This window comes from Myxocyprinus asiaticus, chromosome 3 (genome assembly GCF_019703515.2).
Source record: "Myxocyprinus asiaticus isolate MX2 ecotype Aquarium Trade chromosome 3, UBuf_Myxa_2, whole genome shotgun sequence".
Taxonomy (NCBI): domain Eukaryota; kingdom Metazoa; phylum Chordata; class Actinopteri; order Cypriniformes; family Catostomidae; genus Myxocyprinus; species Myxocyprinus asiaticus.
In genome coordinates, this window is record NC_059346.1 from 5,179,856 (window position 1) to 5,201,256 (window position 21,401).

General features: G+C 37.0%; 1 protein-coding gene across 1 annotated transcript in view; it reads left to right on the forward strand.

Annotated features, from left to right (window-relative positions):
* The first annotated feature begins 3,012 nt into the window (after window positions 1–3,012).
* LOC127428256 (netrin receptor UNC5C-like) overlaps window positions 3,013–21,401 on the forward strand; it is a 205,641-nt gene continuing 187,252 nt past the window's right edge. The window contains exon 1 of the mRNA XM_051676479.1: window positions 3,013–3,515. Within this exon, the coding sequence (XP_051532439.1) occupies window positions 3,437–3,515 (79 nt within the window). The 5' untranslated portion in view covers window positions 3,013–3,436. The remainder of the gene's footprint in view (window positions 3,516–21,401) is intronic.

Below are 21,401 nucleotides of genomic sequence, written 5' to 3' on the forward strand. Positions count from 1 at the left end.
AACTAGCATGCATTTCAGAGCGTATTGTACAGTATTTTGGTTTATCTCAAGCAACCAAAACTGGCTGTTTCTAGAAGGTAACAGCCAGACAGCCTTTAGCTCACAACAGACTCGTTTGCTGTTACTAAGATTAGGTTTAGGGTTAGCTTTAGTGAGAAGATTAGGGTTAGGTTTAGGGGTAGGTGTAGGGTATCTGTGGGACTCCAAATAAACACAATAAACACAATTTGTGAATGTTGCCTGCGGCAACATTAGTTGTTAATATTTTGACGAGTATTTTTTTTTCACGCTGGCGGGCCCCATCCAAGCTTAAAAGGTTAAACTGCAAATGGATGCGATTTAATTCTATAAATATATAGTCTGCAAATGCAGTGAATAAGCGCTCTGCTCTCTTTCATTTATTACATACAGCATGCTTGATGCTCATGATGTGTGTTTGTATGAGCGGCTGGCTTCACACATTCACTTTGAAGCGGCAGCACATGCAGACTGTATATTTATTAAATTAAAATTGCTGCCTTTTGTGGTTTTAATCATCACACTAGGACATATCATGATTTTAATTTAATTAATTGTGCATTCATACATTAATTTTATCCCAAATATTTCAAATTCTGTGACATTCTGCATTTTATAGTTAATTGCGTTTTTATGTCTGGATTTGGCAATTCCGACTGTAAAAATCATAGAGCCGTAAATACTCTCTTTTGGTGCCCCAGCACTTATCTTAAAGATTTTTTAAACATCAAAGTTTTGAGTTCTGGTAAGTTACTTATGATAAATCCAATTCTAAAGTAATGAAAATCGAAAAATATAGTACTTTTGTTTTAACTGTAAATGTCATTCGATATTTATCATAACGGAAAGTGCTTGAGCGGCCTACTAATGCTATAGTAACCTCGTCAGGCAAACATTGTCTATATGGCGTGTTCTGACTAACTTGTAATGTAACATTTACTTAACTGCTGCTGAAACATTGACTCCGCTACATGCACAGTAATACTCTGAACAAAAATCAGTTCATTCTAAAGAACCGCCAATGCATGAAAAACACTGTTATGTGAGATTTTAAATTACTACGTTTTCTCCAGTCAGAATGTAAACGAATGAAAAAGACGCAATATCAATACAGTGTCACAACAATAGCAGTGTTCACACTCAGAGCGAAATCGAAGTAACGAGTAAAAAATCTAGGCTATGTATGCCTATGTGGTATTGCTTAAACAGTTTATTACCGAAAAAAAACAACAACAAAAAACACACATTTACATGACCTTACACTTTTTCGGGTTAAATGTTAGGCTATAAAACAATGTTAACTATAAAAAAAATCAGCTCACTCAATAAGTGCATTTGTAGTAGCCAATATCTGACACAATTATACGTTTCTTATGTGCAGGGTTGGGAGGGTTACTTTTAAAATGTATTCTGCTACAGATTACAGAATACATGATGTAGAATGTAATTTGCAACATATTCTGTTAGATTACTCAAGGTCAGTAATGTAATCTGAATACTTTGGATTACATCTTCAGATTTTTTCACTTGTTTTGATTATAAAAAAATGTAATAACAAGTAAAAAAAAACATCTGCCAGTACAGTAAAACAAAATAGACTTACATAAAAATAAAAAATAAAAAAACATTTTCTGATATTTTGATAAAATATTTGTATGATCGAACATGGATTTTCTAAATAAAAACTTTTTAATTGTGGCTGGTAACATGTGCATGTAAAAGGGCTAGAAGTAGCATTTTAGCTTAGCATAAAGCTAAATGTTCACATCACAATTTACACAAGGTTTACTATTTCTGCTACTCCAAACTTACTTCATAACCCTTTAGAGTGTACACAACCACATATTTTTCGTCAATGACGTCCATCCACCTTTTAAACAGTGTAAAAGCGCCCTCTGTCTGCTCGTATGAATGTAACACATCGTAAGAAAGTGTTTCACCGCTGTTGAAATGTTCCTCGGATTGCATCATTTGTACGGATAAATGTTTTCCGACTGAAAAGACTAAATATTACATGAAACAAATGCTAATAAAATGCAAAGTAATCTCTTCAGTTATCAAAATACTTTTTGAATGTAAATGTATTCTAATTACCAATGATTTCAATTGTAACTGTAGTGGAATACAGTTACTTATATTTTGTATTTTAAATATGTAATCCCGTTACATGTATTCCGTTACTCCCAGACTCTGCTAATGTGACATGTAGCTTAGTAGGCTATTAACATTTAGTAGGCTATACACTTTTTTTTTAACCTAAAAATGTTCTAAAATGTATTTCCTACACACTCTCACGGTGAAAACGTAAGGATTCATATTACTTTTATAAATTTGGCTAATTCGTATGATATCGTAGGACTTTCACTACAGCCAATGACGTCACTGGACATTGTTTCCATCTAATACGCGACACTTCTGTCGCACACAACAGCTTCCTATCATGTTTACACACTCTGCTGAACCGTTAGGTTTAGATAAGGGGTTTGGGTAAGGGCATAATATTAATAAGTATGTCCTTAATGCCTAGTGCTCGAAACTCGTGCTTACTTCTGCATTAGACATCTGGGCATTTGCACGTGATGAAGTCATACAAATTTATACCAACGAACTCGTACGAAATCATACGAAATAGCCAACTCGTAAAATATATACGAATTTTCATGAGACTGGGTTGGTGTTTCATGTAATCACATCTAAATTAATTGGTTTTATTAAAATCAAAATATAACTCAATATGACTGACACTATCTAAATTAGGTACCAACAAAAATAATGTTATGGGGATCCGATCAGGTAACATCTATTTAATGTAACAACTGCATTTTCAATTTTTACAATGCAGTAAGGCAAAAATGTGACAGCAAAATCACTTCAAAAGAAGATCCGTCGGTGAATCCGGTCCTAGTGTTAGCAGCAGCCGGTGGAGGGCAGAGGCGGGCAGGTGGATGCGGGTTAAACCGAGAAACGGGGCTCACGTTGCTCATAATCGGCGAGCGCCCGGCGCATATACATACAGTTGGATGTTGGAACCGACTGAGACTCAATCTCACCCTCAACCTCATCCTAACATATCCAGAGAGACTAAAGACACCATTATACAATGAAGGAGTGCGCTTACTGAACTAATGACCAACTTATGCAAACGAGAGAAGCCGAACGCGCAATGCCTGTGTGCGTCTGTGGAGAGAGCGCATAGATGAGAGCTAGAGGGCGGCGGCGCATCGCTCCTCACGTCCGTTACCGCTCAAATCCTTCAGTCCCGGGACCATCCCCTGCCCTCGGTCTGTTTTGCGAAGCACCGGGACGCGTGACGCCTTCGGTCCTCCGTTCACCACCACAGCTGCTCTTGCGTCTTTACTGAAGAAACCCGACACGGAACGAATATTTCCACGCTGAGGAGTTTCCAAACTCCAAAGTCATGGGAAAAAGATTGGGATTGGGATTAGTGCTTCAGTCGCTGATTTTGTGGGTTCTGCTCCAAATAGTTGACGCGCAAGGTAAGACCACCAAAGACCACCAACCCGATATAAAGAGATCCGATCTGGAATGGAGATCTGATCTGCTCCAGGGAATTACAAGATCACAAAGCCACAGCCATGCCTTAGGAGTTACTTAAAAGGCTGGTCACTTATAGAAACGAACATTTTATTTGTTATTTAGTAGCCTAGCATATATATATATATATATATATATATATATATATATATATATATATATATATATATATATATATGAATATTTAAATGATATATTTATATACTGTAGGCCTATATTTTATTTTATTTTCGCTGTTGACAATAAGAGTGTTGGAGAGGTGATTATTTATTTATTTAGTTTTATGCAATAAACTGGTCCGTTAAATGCACTTTGATTGCTACTAACGCTGGCCATCAGCCGGATTTATCAAGCATGCATGATATTTTGTTCTTGTTTCGTAAATTTAGACCCCTATTTTAACGGCGCAAAGAGCAAAAATAATTCGCAGTTTAAGTTGCTATGCGCAGCGCTGGAATTCCGTCAGTGCGCTCTGATCCCAGCGGGAGCGCGTAGATTCCACTCAAAGACTCCAGGATCTCAGGGATTCATAGACAGCTTTAGTTTTCCATGCAAGTGTGCTGAACTGATTCATAAAAACAACAGTTAATATTTAAAGTTGTTAGTAGCCTATATTGCCAACATGTGCCAAGGTGGTCTAAATGATTTGTATTTTAAATCATATTTTATAGATACCCTTTATAAAAAGGAGTGATATTTAAATACTTTTTAATCTAAAAATAGGCTGTTTACATAAAGTACTGTGCAACTATTGTGTTAATTTGACTCCTCTGATTATAGCAGGTTATGTGGTTCATTGACAGTCAGAATTGTTAAAGAAAAATAAGGTTCAATACAAGTAAAGCTCATTTGACAGCATTTGTGGCATAATGTTTAACTACAAAAAAAAATAATTGCGACTAGTCCCCGATTTTTTGAAAAAGGCAAAAACTGAAATTACAGTGTGGCACTTACAATATAAGTGAATGGGGCCAATTTGTAAACATTAAAATACTCAGTGTTTCAAAAGTATAGCCACAAGACTTAAACAATATGTGTGTTAACGTGATTTTAGTGTGATAAAATCGCTTACTAACCTTTTCTGTGCAAAGTTACTGTATATCCAATTTTACAACTTTACTGCCATGACGTAAACACTAAAACCCTTAATTGACCAAAAAACTAAAAAAACAAACAAAAAAAACAAAACAATGATTTAAACAACTTTACAGTTCAAATAATACACAAGTTTTAACAGAAGAATTAATGTAAGTTCATTTATAAAATTATAAGCTTCACATTTCTGTGTTTAAACACTCCAAAAATTGGCCCCATTTACTTCCATTGTAAGTGCCTCACTGTAACCTTGATTTTTTCTTTTCTTTTCTTTCTTTCTTTCTTTTTTTTTAAGAAAAGGAGAAATAAATCAAAATAAGTTTTGGGGTAATCAACATTATGCCTCAGATGCTGTCGACTGAGCTTAACATGTATTGAACTCGGAATATTCCTTTAAGTGCAATATACTGTATATAGTCGCCTTTGGCTATTTGATTGCTTTGCATGAGGAACAGACTGAAATCTGAAAGTTGTTATTCATTGAAAATCTTGCCCTCTGCCATATCTTACAAATCTGATTTGCATTAATACATAGGACTAGATTCAACTAGACATGTCTATGCCAAGCATCATTATTGATGCGGTGTGCCAAGTTTGAATATGCGGAAACATGAAAGGGCAACGACCTACATTTTTGTCTGTTCCTCTCACAAAGCTATCACATGGCTTCAGAGGATTTGTTCTGTAGTGTGTTTGTACTATAGTGCATGAGTTGTATGGGCTACTTTTTGAAGCTTGAATGTATAAATCACTATTCATTATCGCTGAATGGAAAAGAGCAGCTTAGACATTCTGCTTAACACATTTTGTGTTACATGCACTGAAGAAATAAAGTCATTGTTTAGAATGCGATGAGGGTGAGTACTGTAACTGATGACAGAATTTTCATTTTTGGGTGAACTGTCCCTTTAAAGGAATGTTCAGGGTTCAATACATGTTAAGTTCAATAGATATTTGTTGCATAATGCTGATTTCCACAATAAATAATTTAGACTCGTCTCTCCTTTATTTAATATGAAAAGCAAAAAACACTGTTACAGTAAGTGACTTACAATGGAAAGTTATATCCAATATTACAACTTCGTTGTCAGGACAACAAAACCCTCTAATGCCAATAATGTTCACATCCATTATAAGCGCAGTACTGTAAACACTTTTTTTTTTAAATAAACGAGGAACGAGTCAAAATAAATTTTTGTGGTAATCAACATTATGCCACAAATTATGCTGATTGAACTTGTATTGAACCCAGAACATTCCTTTAATGTTCTCCTTTCTCTGCATTTGATCGTTCTTTGTACATTTTTAGGCATGGAATAACACTTTATGGCACTTATTCAGGTTTACAGGAAGTTCACTTGCAAATCTTATATTCATCGCTCTGTTATAACAATAAGAAGAGTTGTCCCATTTCCGTGAGTGTGAAAGAGTGCCATAATGTTGAGTTATGGAATTATAGAGCATTTGTCTGGTGTCCTGGTCTTTGCAGAGAGGTTTATCAGTCAATAATGGAATCAGTGTTCACGGTGTGAACTTCAGTCTGCGGGAAATTGTTAGTGGAGTGAGCTTTCCAAGCCACTTTCAGGAGTCAAGACAGAGTGGAAGTGACTCGGTTTGTATGCCGTGCATGTGTCTGAGTGTGTGTTTGTGTGTTTGTAAGTGGTGGCCATCAGCTCGGAGACACAAGAAACCCAGCAGCCCATTAAAAAGCCATTAGCTAAAGTGTCTCTCTTGCCGCCCAGTTTGTGTTGTGTGTCAAACAAACAGGTCAGAGTAGAGAGACGGACATAGAGAGAGAGAGTGGGCATAGCTTTAAGAGAAGACAACTAAAGTCTGGTGCTGTACTCTTAAAGTCAGCATGTAATCAGAATTGACCCTATTTACTCAAATAAATAGTTCACCCAAAAATGAAAATTCTCTCATTATACTCTCACCCTCATGTTCGTAATCTTAACAAAAATTAATAACTTGCTGCACCACTGTAATGATTTTCCGTTTCTGATGACATCAACCAATCCCTCTTAATTTTTCGACCCCGCCTCTCCAATCACATGGCTCTAATTTGGTATACAAAGTTTACTTGTTTGACCTGATGAAGACCCTATTTGGGTTGAAACGTTGTCAATAAATTGGAACGTTTAGCAGTGTGCCAGTGTCTCTACTATATTTTGGTACGTAACACCCAGTTTTCATGATCCAATCAATTCTCGAAAGATAACAAAGTCCCACCCTACATTATTTCTTATTGACTGTCCTGTTTTACATGGGAAAATATCTGATAACTGAAGTAAAATGGGTAATATGAACCAACATGATGGTTGGGGTTTAGGTTAGGGTGTATGGTAAATAAAATATGCATGGTTATTTTGTGTCAAATCAACCAAATTTCAAAAACTTCACTGGCTGAAATTTCTGATTTTGGCAGTGTTTCCCAAAAGCATCAGAAGCTTAAGTTAATCGTAGAGACCATTGGCACCAAATGTTTCTACGATCTACTTAGGTTTACGATGCTTTTGGGAAACGTTGCCTTTATTAGTACTTTTTCTGAATAAAGATTAACATAAATGATGATGAAAGCCAAACTATTAAATACCATGGATCAATATTTACTGAATAATCCATTATTTTGTAGAGGGGGATCAAAATGACAATGACACCTATGATTTTGGAGCAGAACTACAGGTCAAAAAAATAACCTTAGAAAGGTGCCAGCATCATCATTTTATTTTTACACAGAGATTGGTAAGTGTTTTTCTAAAATAAGTAGAGTTCAGCACCCCTTGTTGCATTATATGCCAACGGAGCAAGTTCGAAAATGTGAAAAAACACTTTTTTGTGTTGTTTTTCCAGATTTGGAGTGCCTATAACTCCAGACATATTAAAGATATTTTAATGTCCTTTTAGATTCTGGGTTTCAACAAACTTTCCTTCTTGTATCTTCATGTTTAAGGCCCTGTATGTTTAAATCCCAGAGATATGGTGCTCTCAGTGTGGCTCCATTTGGTTAAATTTTACCCATTTTCAATGGTCAAAAACCAAATGTGGGTCAAATGGTGTGAAGCTAGATTTTTTTTTGTCTAACAAAACAAAGGTCTGAAGTACAAATAATGTTGAAACTAGAAATGTACCTTTATTTTGTCACATAAAAACAATTATGTCAAATCTATGTCAAAAGTGGCAACAAGTGGCTCTTCAGTTAGTGCAATATCTATGTTTACATTTTGGATTTCAGAAATGTTCATCTGCAAAGCTTTGGAAAGCATTATTAGGGGTCCAAACACCCAAGATGCTTAAACTTGACTGTATTTGTACTGATTTTCTTATTTAAATTATTTTCTGTCCTAAAAGTGTCTGGTCGTCAAAGACCGTACATCTTAGAATTCCCAAAAATTGGGCTATTGTCATCATTTATGTTTATCTTTCACCAGTTTTATCTAAAAATACATTGGTGACCTCTGGTTTGCTTGACACAAAATTACCCTGCATATCTATTCACTGTACTATACAATTTACAACTAAAAATACAACTCATTTTGCAATTTGCTTTTGGCACCATTCTGGAGAAGGATATAGCTGCAGGCAGTGCTCCAAAAAGTGACCTAACCCTTACCCTAACCTTAACCGTGAGTGGAAGTGATGCCACCTTTTGGAGTTGGCGCAACACACTTCTGGAGTAACCCCGCCCTCTTTTGGAGATTCCACCCCCATTTGGAGGTCTCCGGCCAGCAGCTATAAGCCCTGTCCTAAATGGCACCCACCGCCCTTGCGGTCTTCCTGTAAGTGCAGACTTTGGTGACGTAAGCGAGTGCAGACCGATGGGGCGGTAGTCAGGAAGTCCATGAGGATCCATGAGTGTGCAATTTGGGACAGACTTCAATCAAATGGCACATTTTCTACATAATTTTTTATATACATGCAGATTTACAAATAATTATTTGAAAAAGTTATGGCATTGATAGATAGGGTAAAGGAACACACTTTAAACTCACTACTGAATATTTGTTTTTATTAAATAATTTCAAGCAGCACAATGACAATAAAGCATTAGATAATTTAATTAAGAACCTCTGATATAACATATAACTACAGCAACAAAACTCCATCGTTTTAAATCTTTAGAGAACAAATAAACATGATTCAGACACATGGATGGTTACAGGCAGGTGCTCAGAACACAGTAAAATGTATAGAAAGAACATACCGCCATACATTTGCCAAAAATACACACAGCAACACTTGTAGGTATAAATATCACTGTAAGACCGAATTGTTAACACTTTTAACACTATATCAAAAAAATATAAGCAATCTTACAAGCTACAGCTATGTGCAGTAAATTATTCTCTCCTGTCTTGATATTTTAGAGACTCCCAATAATTCTAAAATCCTCTTTGAAACAACAATAGCAAAAGTTTAATGTTAGGTTACTTACTTTAATGAATGTAAAACTTCCCCAAGAAAAACTATTCAATAAACTGAATAGGAGTAATTCCATATCTCTGGAAAATTAAATAAAACAACATTTTAAACCAGTTCTACACATCAGACTTAAAAGTGATACTAAATACACATGATAAGCAAGTGATCCACCATTGACAATCAGTAAAAAACAATTATTAAAATACATTTTTAATCCGCGATTGATATCACGTCATCTGTCATGTTTTTTCCTCTGGCTCGGAAACTCCAGTCTGCTGTGGTTGGTCGAGAGGATCAATAGTGGTGACTGTTGGGCAATAGTCCGCTGTGGAGCCTGCATTGATGCAAGCTCAGCCAAGGGCGCATTGAGGGTGCAAAGGGGGCATTTTCGAGCACACCTCGGAGTACTAAAATGCCACATAGGACAGTCTTGTGGACTTCGCGGGAACGCGCAAATGAAGGCCACGAGACCGCAAATCCACATCAAGTGTGCCATTTGGGACAGGGCCATACCTACTTGCCACTCTGTGGACATTTCGCCCAGAAACTGGAGATCACACTTGCCCATATGTTCAACTACACTTTCAGCTTCGACCACTAGGGCGGCAGTGATAAGAATTTCAGTAAGTGCAGACTGATTTCATTGACCTACTGTAGATGAGTTGACTGTGGGTGCTTCTCAATGTGCATTCTTATGTGTCCTTACGTTCTCATGGACTCGTTCAGCGTCATCATCCACTGCCGAATTTCAATTCCAATACTCAAGAACGTAAGTACAGAGAATGCATTAAATTATCCCAGATGTGTTCTTGATCAGGCCAAATATCAAGGATGCATCAGATGGTGACTTGTGGGCAAGAACCTGGTACTACGGTGGCAGATGTAGGACATTTATCAGTGTGTTTTCCCTCAATAATTACCCGCTGTAAGCTCACGAAAGTATGACGACCTGTCAGCATTTGTTGTTTTGTTGGGCATAATTTTCTTTTTAAATAAAGTAATAAACACATGGAGGAAACGAGTGTTAACAGACTTTTTTTCTTTCAACGTGTCACTAGTCCTGCAAAACCTCTCTGGTGTGATGCTAATAACACTGTCTCTGTTCGCTCAGATTTAGCTGTGATCACAGGAATGCTGGTACTTGGATTTGTCAAGAACAGTTCAGCAGGTTGGTACAATTTTTTACACAGTGCTCACACTTTTCACACATGGACTTGTGTGTTTGTGTAAGCTGTGACAAAAACATGTTAGAAAGAATCTCAGAGTTCGCCTGTAGTTCTTAAACGCACTGTCTGTTGTGAATAGTGACTTTTGTTCTGTACAATCAGTTGAATGTTTTCTCCAAGCACAGCTGCATACAGACTCTATGGGCTGTTGTACTGTGTTATAGAAGAGGAGGACATTCATTTGTGGAGTTTGGATTAAGAAAAGCATCACTATTAATGGGATGTTTTTTGATTTTGGCAAGTTAGCAACCACCCAGTATGTCCTAGCAACATCCTGGCAACCACCAAGAACACCACAGTAATCACATATGCTGCCTTTGAGTGCGAAGCTCCTATATCTGAGTCGGGAATTCGTTATTACGACCTTTCACACATTCAAGTTGGAAATAAAATATGGAAGAAGCCTAACTAAAACACGTTCAACACCATAAATGCAGGCAAAAATAATTTTTTACCTGTTGCAACGGTTAATAAGCATAAGTGGATACACCTGCATTACTTTAACACGACCCAAATAATTTATTATGGTATGTAGCAAATTATTAATTAATTTGCATAAGGATCATTGACAAATAAGGTTGTTAGAGGTGATAAAAATGAGAAATCATTTAAAACTCTAGTTTAAAACACACATCAAGTTCGTAGAAATGTAATCTTTGTGTCCATGTTGGTTGTGCAATTTTTTTGAAAAACATTTCTAGCGTTTTATTTAATTAAAATGAAATTAAACAGACAGCACAACATGAGGATGCTTCTTGCATTTAAACAATTGATGGAGTGCAACTCCGAACGCAGGGATCTTAAGACGTGTTTTTCAAACTTCGTTTAACTTGACACAGCGACACAAAACTGTATGTTTATGACGCGATGCATCCAAAGTGAGAGGCTCCAAAAAAAGCAGGTGTACATTGACGCATCCTTAGAAAAGCCCTTATAATAAATCGATATCAGACTGATTGACGAATTCAATTGCAAAATGGATTGCTGTGAACTGTACGCCAATTATTGGCTTATGTTCAATAATATGGAAATACACACTACAGTATATTGGATTCTAAAGCCACTTTTTGTATTGTCTTATCAATGCTTAAGTCACCTGCTACAATAATGTAATACATTTTAGTTATCTGAATTATATATTTTTAAATATAAATATTTATAATTATTCCATCATTATATATTAAATAATTGTTATTTAAGGAGCTTTCTCCACAAATATTTACATATGCGATTAATTGCGATTAATTATTCGGCATACCATATAATTAATTTGATTAAAAATGTTAACCGATTGACAGCCCTTGTTTTTTGTGATTGATTACTGACTTAATTGACTTGTGTGAATTATATATTTAATGTACTGTATAATGTATTTTTGAATTACATTAGCTGTATATTAGCTGACTATAAGCTAGCTCTGAAAGCACTGAAATTGAAATAATTTTACAAAATCAAAAAAACTGCTTTTCACCATCTTTCATGTCGACATGCCATTCCAACATCACAACTCGGCAACTCAGGTATAATCTAGAATTCAGTTTCCCACTGGTAAATACGACTTCACTTGATCATTCATGTGGCTGGAACTCATAATTATGATATACTGTATCTGACTGCACTTAAATCCCGTGATAGCAATGCACCAAAAACCACTCAGAAAACCTTAGCAACCACGTAGCAATGCCATGGCAACCACCCACAACACTCTAGCATTGTGGCTGCAAGTTTTGCACAGGCAAGTCCCACACTTGTTTTATTTTGAGAAATGTTTTTTACATTTTAATGTCAAGTTTTAGGTCAGAAATTACTCTTGGTATTGATACTCTAGTGTATTCAGAAGTATCAAATAGCAATCTCTCCTTCATCTGTAATTTATTAGGAGAAAAAAAAAAATTGAGTTAAAAAGAGATTGTGTTTGCCCTCACCCCAGGGAAAAAAAACAATGCTTTTTTATTTGCTCAAGGCTTTCTTTATCTGTGATACCCTATAAAACGGTACCAGAGCAGCAGCCAATAGGAGGCCAGCTGACCTCAGGGCATGCTTGTGTCATCGACCTGACTTGTGGAGAAAAGCATGGATTTGAAAGCTGTTTGGATTTTGAAGTGTTGTGTTGAATAAAGAAGCGTGTGTGAGTGGAGCGGAAGGTCTTTTGTTTTACATTGTTCTTTGTGTACTTTGATTCTTTTAAATGGATGAATGTAACGCAACTGGAGAGGGTTTGAAATCTGACATGTTTGTTTCATCATGCATACAAAGACTCTGGATCTTGTCAAAGAGAGTGTGTTTGTGTGTGTATGTATGTCTAAAGACATTTTCACATGACTCACATCAGGGCTTCAGTGCATATATAACTCAAGTGTCATGCATCACTTTGACCTCCACATGAAAACAGTTGCAGATAGTGTTGCAGAGGGACGATTTATTTGTTTTTTTTTATGAGGTTGCTTGCGTTATGAGATGCAATACGGTCAGCAGGAATGCATATTTTATTAACTCTACCCCTTAACCTTAACCCCAACCCTAAACCTAACCATCAGTGGAGTAGAAATTTCATTTTAGAGCAATAATGCAACCTCCGAATAGAGCGCAACAGTCTTGTTCCAGAAGTAAAAATCCCATTCATTTCTTCCATAGACTAATTGATTTTTAGCGCTAACTTATAAACCTTTAAAGGTAGACCTGCTATGAGCTCTGAGGTTGTTTATCGATGGTATATGCTTCAGTTGAAGCCATCAGTCTGCATTATTTCGACTTCATTGTTTAAAAATCGTCTTTAATAGTGGAATTCCTGTTGAACAACTACATTATCCATGGTCCAGCAGAGAAAGATCCACCAATCAGAGAACCACGGCCAACAAAGCCTGTGAAATAAGCCCGTACTTGACAGCCCACTCCTATGATGCACTCTCAATGACATAAAACAAGTCGGTCTCCCTGCACTCTCAAACTACTTATATATTTGTGTATATCGCAATATCTCGCAATAAAAATAAACTATATTGTTTCTATACTTATAATCAACAACATAAAATGTATAGTTTTATATATTTCCATAGTTTTATATTAGATTACATCATTTGCAATGCTTCATGGGATTGTAGTCCGTGCCCTCATGAAAAACGGTAAGTACACAGTCTTGTACCTTTGTATTTTTGTCAGATTTTTAAATACTTTTTTGCCTTAAAGGAATGTTCTGGGTTCAGTACAAGTTAAGCTCAGTCGACAGCATTTGTGGCATAATGTTGATTACCACAAAAATTTATTTCAACTCGTTCCTCCTTTTCTATAAAAAAAGCAAAAATAGAGGTTACAGTGAGGCACTTACAATGGAAGTGAATGGGGGCCAATTTTTGGAGGGTTTAAACAGAAATGTGAAGCTTATAATTTTATAAAAGCACTTACATTCATTCTTCTGTTTAAACTTAGCTGCAAAGTTGTTTAAATCATCGCTTTTATGGTTGTTTTAGGGTTTTAGGGTTTGCCGACATTACACAGTCGTGGAAACGAAGTTGTAAAATTGGCTATAACTTTACACAGAAAAGGTTTGTAAGTGATTTTATCATGCTAAAATCATGTTTAAAGATATCCTTTATGTGTTGTGGTTATACTTTTGAAAAAGTGAGTATTTAAACGTTAAAAAATTGGCCCCCAATTCACTCACTGGAACCTCGATATTTGCTTTTTTTTTTTTTTTTTACAGAAAATGAGGAATGAGTCAAAATTAATTTTTGTAGCAATCAACATTATGCCACAAATGAACTTGTATTGAACCCAGAACATTCCTTTAAAACAAAGTCTGAAATGTTGCGATTCACCTCGGAGCTGGTTGGTTTGGTTCATGCTTTACAACTCTTTAATGGAGGATTTTATGAAAAGACTATGGAAGAAATGAATGGGAATGAAAAATTCCAGACCCAGATGGCTGAAAAAGTTAGCAGGCACTGTTGTGCTCCATTGCGCCCACCATCGTTCATGTGATCATGGTTCCCACAGGACCAGAACCCGTGTCTCGAATGTTGCTCGTGCAGTGCTCTATCAGTGGTGCTAGAGGGATATGTGTTCATGCTTAAATTGAAGTAAAAATGTCTGACGGGGGATGGCACTTGTCAGTAATTTGGCTGAATGGTGTTGATTTCAGGGTACATGAACTTTTGGAAGCAGCATGTCGACTTCCCGTGTGATTATGTTGTTGCTGACTTTGACCAAGACTTGACATAAGAGTGCCAACTTTTTGCCATGTGACTATGGGACGCTTAAGCATTTTGAACACTACAATACGGAAGGGGTTCCCACTCAAACGTCTCGCGATAAAATACAGAACAGTAGGTGTCCCGTATGGGACATCTTAATTTTTACCAAAATAAGTTTGCAGTTGGCAACCCTAGCCTAACGTGGTTCATCATCAACATACTGTAAAACAGTGTTTGCCACTCATTTTGCTTTGTAATGTTATGTATTTCAGAGTGTAACAGGATATTCAATGACATTTTTTTTGGGTGGTACTAGATTTTATCCATTTGGAATAATGTGCACCAATGAGCGTCCATAAGACCAGTAACGTGTAATAAGCAAGTAGGTTCAATTTTGAATTTATGTTGACTTTAAAGACCCAATGACATATTTCCTCTTAAAAGTTAGGGTTAGGGTTAGGTTGGGTTAGACATAAGTTTGGGCAGGACATACTGAAGGGCTTTAGCCAATAGGCTTTAGTGATGTCACAGCCATGAATCATAATTTGCTGCTTGCTAGTCAGTTGCAGATGGTATTAGAGGTAGATATATTCATATTCTTGAGAGTATATAATTGGACAAAAATCTCTGTAGTGCAAGATGAGTCATGCATATCTGTTTGGTCCGATTCCATTAAGACATTTTAAATATTTATTTGTTAAAAGTGAATTCTTATTCACTAGAATGCCTCAAAATGATCACATGAACTAAAAGCCACAAAATGCTAAATTTGGTTTTATGTAGCCTTTAAGAGAATGACTGTGGGTTCTCTCTCTCTCCTCCCATATCTCTCTCTCTCAGCCCTCTTTGTGCCCAAGTGATCAGACAGTGTGCTCATCTGAGACTGTAATTACTGTGATTATGATGGTTATATATCACCTCTGAGACCTTGTAGTCACACACAAATAGCTCGGCTCAGACGGTCCATCACACACATCAACATGGGCCCTACGATGGGCAGTGTGCACAATGAAAGCATTGTGTGTCACAGTAAGCGAGAATGTGTCGAGAGAGGGCCTTGTGAAACACAACTTCTCCACGGACGGACAAAGTTTTGTAGGAAAAGGAGGCCAACGTAGGAGCATATTTACATAAAACGCATGTTTCCCATGCCTTTGATTGAGGATATTCATGATAGTCAGCATTAGTGTTGCACTTCTGCTGTGGTTTGGGATGCTATTCTTAGCGCGGATGATAAATGTAAAGTCGGTGTCTTTGGCTGAGGCTGCACTCTGTTCCGTGTCACGTGTTTCTGAATGCGGATAATTATAAGCGATAAAAAATGCAGCTGGTGCTGTATATTACCTGAGCACATGAAAAGATTGACAGCTTCATCAGCCAATCATAGCGGCCTCTGCAGCACAAATGCGGGAAAAGAGTACCTGTAAGGTCACGGAGGGTTTCAGTATGTCCTGCTCACTAGAGGGCAGAGCACTAAAGTGAGAATGCTGAAGAGTGAAGAGTGCAGGGTATAGTCGTCTCATATCTTACTGTTTGGTACACAATATACAAATACATATTTCACTGCCACTTCATTTCAAATTGTCAGTCGAAATCGAATTGGAAATCAAATTATTTCTCTTTACATGCACACCAATATTTTGATAACTACCAACAATCTATTTATTCAAAATAATCTGACAACGTAAGAAACCCGCATTTACTTGAGATTTGAAATCATCATGCTATTCTTCAGTTTTGACGTGAAAACATAAACAGTAATCTGCACAACACTTGTGCACACTGGAAACACAAGCAAAATCAGGGTAATAGGGGATGTCGATGGATTTATGCTTGAACTGTTTATGACCTGATAAAGAACGCTGTTTAAAGCGTTTACATGATTATTCTGGGTTCAATACATGTTAAGCTCAATCGACAGCATTTGTGACATTATATTGATTAATACAAAAAATAAGATTCAAGATTTAAACATTATACATGTTAACAGTGGGCTAATATTGCTTACTAACCTTATCTGTTTAAAGTTATATCCAACATTACAACTTTGTTGTCATGATGATGATCACATCAGAAAGTTTACTCCGAATTTCTGTCCGCCAGCAGAACACGAGGACAGTTGCGTTTCAGACTGTACATGAAAATTACTCAGGGCTGTGCTTCTTACTTCATTCCATGTGCGCATTAAGGGGATTTAAGCGTTTCAGACGTTTCAGTGTGGACGAGAAATTTTTGGAAAATGTTTGAAAATGGCAGTGTGGACGAAGAGCGTTTCGAAAACAAAAACGCCATTTTCAAATTTATTGGGATTAAAGTGGACATGGTATTAGTGAAATGGCAAAATTGCTTCCAAAAAAAAAGTGACTATCGCCTGTACACAGGGTTGGGGAGTAACGAAATATATTTAACGGGAATACGTATTTAAAATACAAAATATAAGTAACTGTATTCCACTACAGTTACAATTTAAATCATTGGTAATTAGAATGCAGTTACATTCAAAAAGTATTTAGATTACTGAAGAGATTACTTTGCATTTTATTGTCATTTGTTTCATTTAATATTTAGTCCTTTCAGATGGAAAACATTTATACATATAAATGATGCAATCCAAAGTGCATTTGAACAGCGGTGAAACACTTTCTTATGATGTGTTACATTCATACGAGCAGACAGAGAAGTACGTTTGAAGTAAGTTTGGAGCAGAAGAAATAGTAATAAACCTTGTGTAAAGTGTCAGCTTTACGCTAAGCTAAAATGCTATTTCTAGCCATTTTACATGCACGTGTTACCAGGCACGGTCATATTTGTTTATCAAGAAAATTCACGTTAGATTATAATTTCTTTTTTTTCTAGTAAGACCTTTGATATTAGGGCAAAAATCTTATTCTTGATAATAATTTGTGTATTGTTTTCCTGTAAATATCCTTAAAGGTGCAATATGTAAAAATGTTCGTGTAATATTCGCCTTTTTTTTTTTTTGCCAATGTGTGAACGGCTTGTAACGCAACTTAAAAAATTAACCCTTCCCGGACTTCCTAGGTTGCCTATTAAAGCCTGTAGACTGATTTTCATGCGAAGGGAGCGGGTCGCTTTTGCCGGGAAAATCCAAAGGATGTGACGATTATGCATGATCCCGAGAGTCTTGCCTCAGTAATAGCTTCTCTTCTGCTATTCAACAGCGTCAACAGACAGTCTGCAACACTAGGTAATGTTATCTTAGAGATGGAATCCAGCAAACGTCCAGCTCCCAGCACAACACCGACTACTACACAAACTCCGAGTAAGCCACAAAAAAAAAAAAACGTTCGGTTTTGGGAATCAAAACCGACCCTGAATTGGCATTCTTCTTATTGGACAGGTAAGCTTACATAACTGCAAAGCATGTGAAATATAGTGCCATAAGGACTGATCTGTGTAATTTTAGCTAACTTGACCTTACCTGCTAACGCTGACGAATTGCAAGCTACCTTGCTTCGTAACTTTCATATAATTTCAACAATCTTCTCTTTATACTAAAAGTCAGGTATACAGGATAAATGTAAGCAAATACGCTGGTTTCTTATTCGTAGTACAACATATGAAATACAAAACATACAGTAGTGCAACATAACTGCAGTGCAACAGTAAACTGTCTGGTATAGTTCGGTAGTATGTAGCTGTATGTGTGTATCAGTATGCTATGTTAGCTGATAAGTAGTTTTAGTTTAGTCTCAAAGTTTGTAGTAAAACAGTCATAACTGTAATTTTAATCATGCTACCTCATCTGTCAGCATGATGCCGGTGAATCACATTCAGCCTCTTTGTATGTTGCGTCATTGTTTTGGTCGATGCTCGCTCGCTCGCGTTCCTATGGAGTGTGTGCACGAGCGTGAGCACGAGCAACAGGTAGCTGGCTGCAGTTCACTTAACGGCCACAGGTGTCATTAATAACAAGGGTTTCTGAATCTTACACACTGCACCTTTAAAACAAGATCGATTAGATTTATTTTGCTTTAAAATCTACCAGTGCTGAAGAAGTAATCCAAAGTATTTAGAATACTTTACTGACCTTGTGTAATCTAACGGAATACGTTACAAATGACATTTTACAGCATGTAATCTGTAATGGAATGCATTTCAAAAGTAACCCTCCCATCCCCGCCTGTACATTTAGTTAACAGCCTTGTTGATGCGTCCTTTGTGAAAGGATTCAATCACTCAATTTTGATCACTCAAACGATTTTAAAATAGGGCCAAAATATTATTCAATGTCGTGAACCTTCTAGTGACTAAGTTCTTCCTCAAGTGCATTGTAGCAACCAGGAACTTTTTAAACATGACTTAGTTTTCTGGTAGACTGATATGCATCCTGAATCCTGGAAGTTGTGTAAAGCCAGCAAATCAAATTGAAGCTTGCAGTCCACTTTGAGAAAGCATTTTTTCTTTTTTTTTACGTAAAATATGCATCAGACGGTCAGCTAATGGTCTGTGGAACATCTTAAATTGTGACTACTCTGGTCAGGACTGCAGAACGGGGTTGATGACTCAGGGAGGGAAGGAATGAAAGTGTGTATGTGATCTATCAGCATCATCTTACACACATAGTGCTCTTTGTAGGTACTAAACAACAGGGTCATGGCACACCTGTGTAAGTGAACACTACTTACTACTTACTGAGATTTATGTGCACATGTGTGTGTCAAGCTGACCATATGCTTATTTGGTTTGTGTTCTAGTGTTATTGGTGTGGTTGCTTTAAAGACTACTGTATATAAAATGATCTGATTAATGCAAATGTCCTTTTTGATATATTTTCTATTGAAATAGGAAGTTGAAGCAGGACATATCAAAGGGATTTTAATAAAATAAAATAGCTACACACTGCCAAACCATGATTTGATACTTGCTATTGCTTGCTAGAAGTAGGTGGTATTCAGGGGAGGAACATTACCATTCTAGAGAGCATTTTATTGAACAAAAATGTGTTTATGCCCCTCAGAATGAGATGTAGCTTACTATTTATTGTGGAATAATGCTTACTGATCAGCCCCTAAAAGGGCAAGAACATAAAGATACCGTGACGAGGAGGTGGGCATGGCCGGGCCGTGATGGTACATGGCCGGCGCTGAATCAGCTGATCAGCAGGAGAGCGAGATAAAGGGGAGCCGGAGGCCCCAGTTCGAGAGAGAGACGCACGTGGCCGTGTTGCATGTGTGTCTGTCTCTCGAAGACAGACACATACCTTTATAACTCTGTTATAAAGTATTTTAAGTGATTCCTATGGAAAAAAAGAATGGGAAAAATACTTCAGAATCAGGATGACTGAAAAAGTGGGTGTGGACCGTTGTGCTCTATTACTGTAGATGGAGGGACATTCACATTCTCGAGGACAACATTTTATTTGAAAATTTTATTTGAAAATGTTAACATTTCTCATTTTATTGGACAAAAAAGGGTGAATATGTCATGAGTGCAGGATGAGTCATCAGTATTTTTGACATGTTTTACCAGAAGAGAAAGGCTGTACATTTTTTATTTATATTTCTGGTGTCAGCTTTAAGGAGTGTTCTAGCATATTGGAGGCATCAATGCTAACAGACATGAACCACATAAAAAGCCACAGAACTTTGATGTCACAGGCTCTTTAATACCCCATTTAATACACTATTTTGTACTTGCACAGCTCTGTGTTTTAGTTAGCAGAAGCCATGCAAATTTATGGTATCGCAGTCTATCTCTGGCCTGGCTGGAACTCTTTGGTCGGTCTTATCTGCCGTTTGATTGGGGCGGTCTGGCTGTGATGATTTTTTTCTGTTCTGCTTGGCTCCCTGTTTGATTCACATTCAGCTTGAGACGTTCTTATCACTTGATTGAATAAAGATTCAGCAGTGCTGCAATATGAAACAGCACAGATGCTGCACAGAGGACGATTTGCACCCTGCTCGCATGATATGTGCATGCAAGGACTTGATAGAGCCTGGTATTTGATTGAGTGGAATCTGTTGAATTTATGATTGATTGCGCGATCGGTTATGCACTTCAGGAGGTTGTTTTCTGTTTGGCTGAGCAGGACAGAGATAATGAAAATAGTTATGTGTTAAGAGATAGACGTGGTGAGGTAGTTGTCTCATTAACAGCAGTAGGTGCTCCTGCAAAAACATGTTTGAAGTTTCAGAAATACTCTCAGGTGGGCAACAGAGATTGCCTTTGTGTGATCTCTCTCTCTCTCTCTCTCTCTCTCTCTCTCTCTCTCTCTCTCTCTCTCTTTGTCTGTCTGGTAGAGCTGAGAATAGAAAAAATGAGAAAGAAAAGTTTGGATTTTGAACTTCTCAAAATCATCCCGGCCTTTTCTGATCTCATTGTCTTTTTAAAATGTCATCTACAGTCAAGGAGCTTTTTAAAAGAGGCAGAAAACAACCAAAGAAATCTGTAGATGTTCCAGAGTTTTGTGGTATAGGAATCAATTGAATGTACGGATGGACGGATGTGAGGATGTATACTGTAGATTAGGGACTGGTAAACTTTTTGACAAGTGCCAGTTTTAAATTTCATTGTTAATCACTGTGCCAATTTACCCAAGCTGTAATGCTACAATCTACTTTGCCGTTTGCCATCAGTCTTCGAGGTCTCAACTCGCCTATGTAGACTAGTTGCTCTGTTTTCCTGTGAACGGTCAGCGTCGCCTCTCTGGAGATGAGACTGTTTCGCAGCTCTCAATGTTGTGTTGCTTGGTTTTACTTACAGGTATTTATTTATGTATCGTTCGATACATATGATATTGAATCGAGAGCATCGTACGATATGATATTTTTTACACCCCTAACATACAAACAGACAGACAAACAGACAGATAGATAGATAGATAGATAGACAGACAGACATGTTGTTGATGGCTGCTCTGTCTTGGGCTAATTCA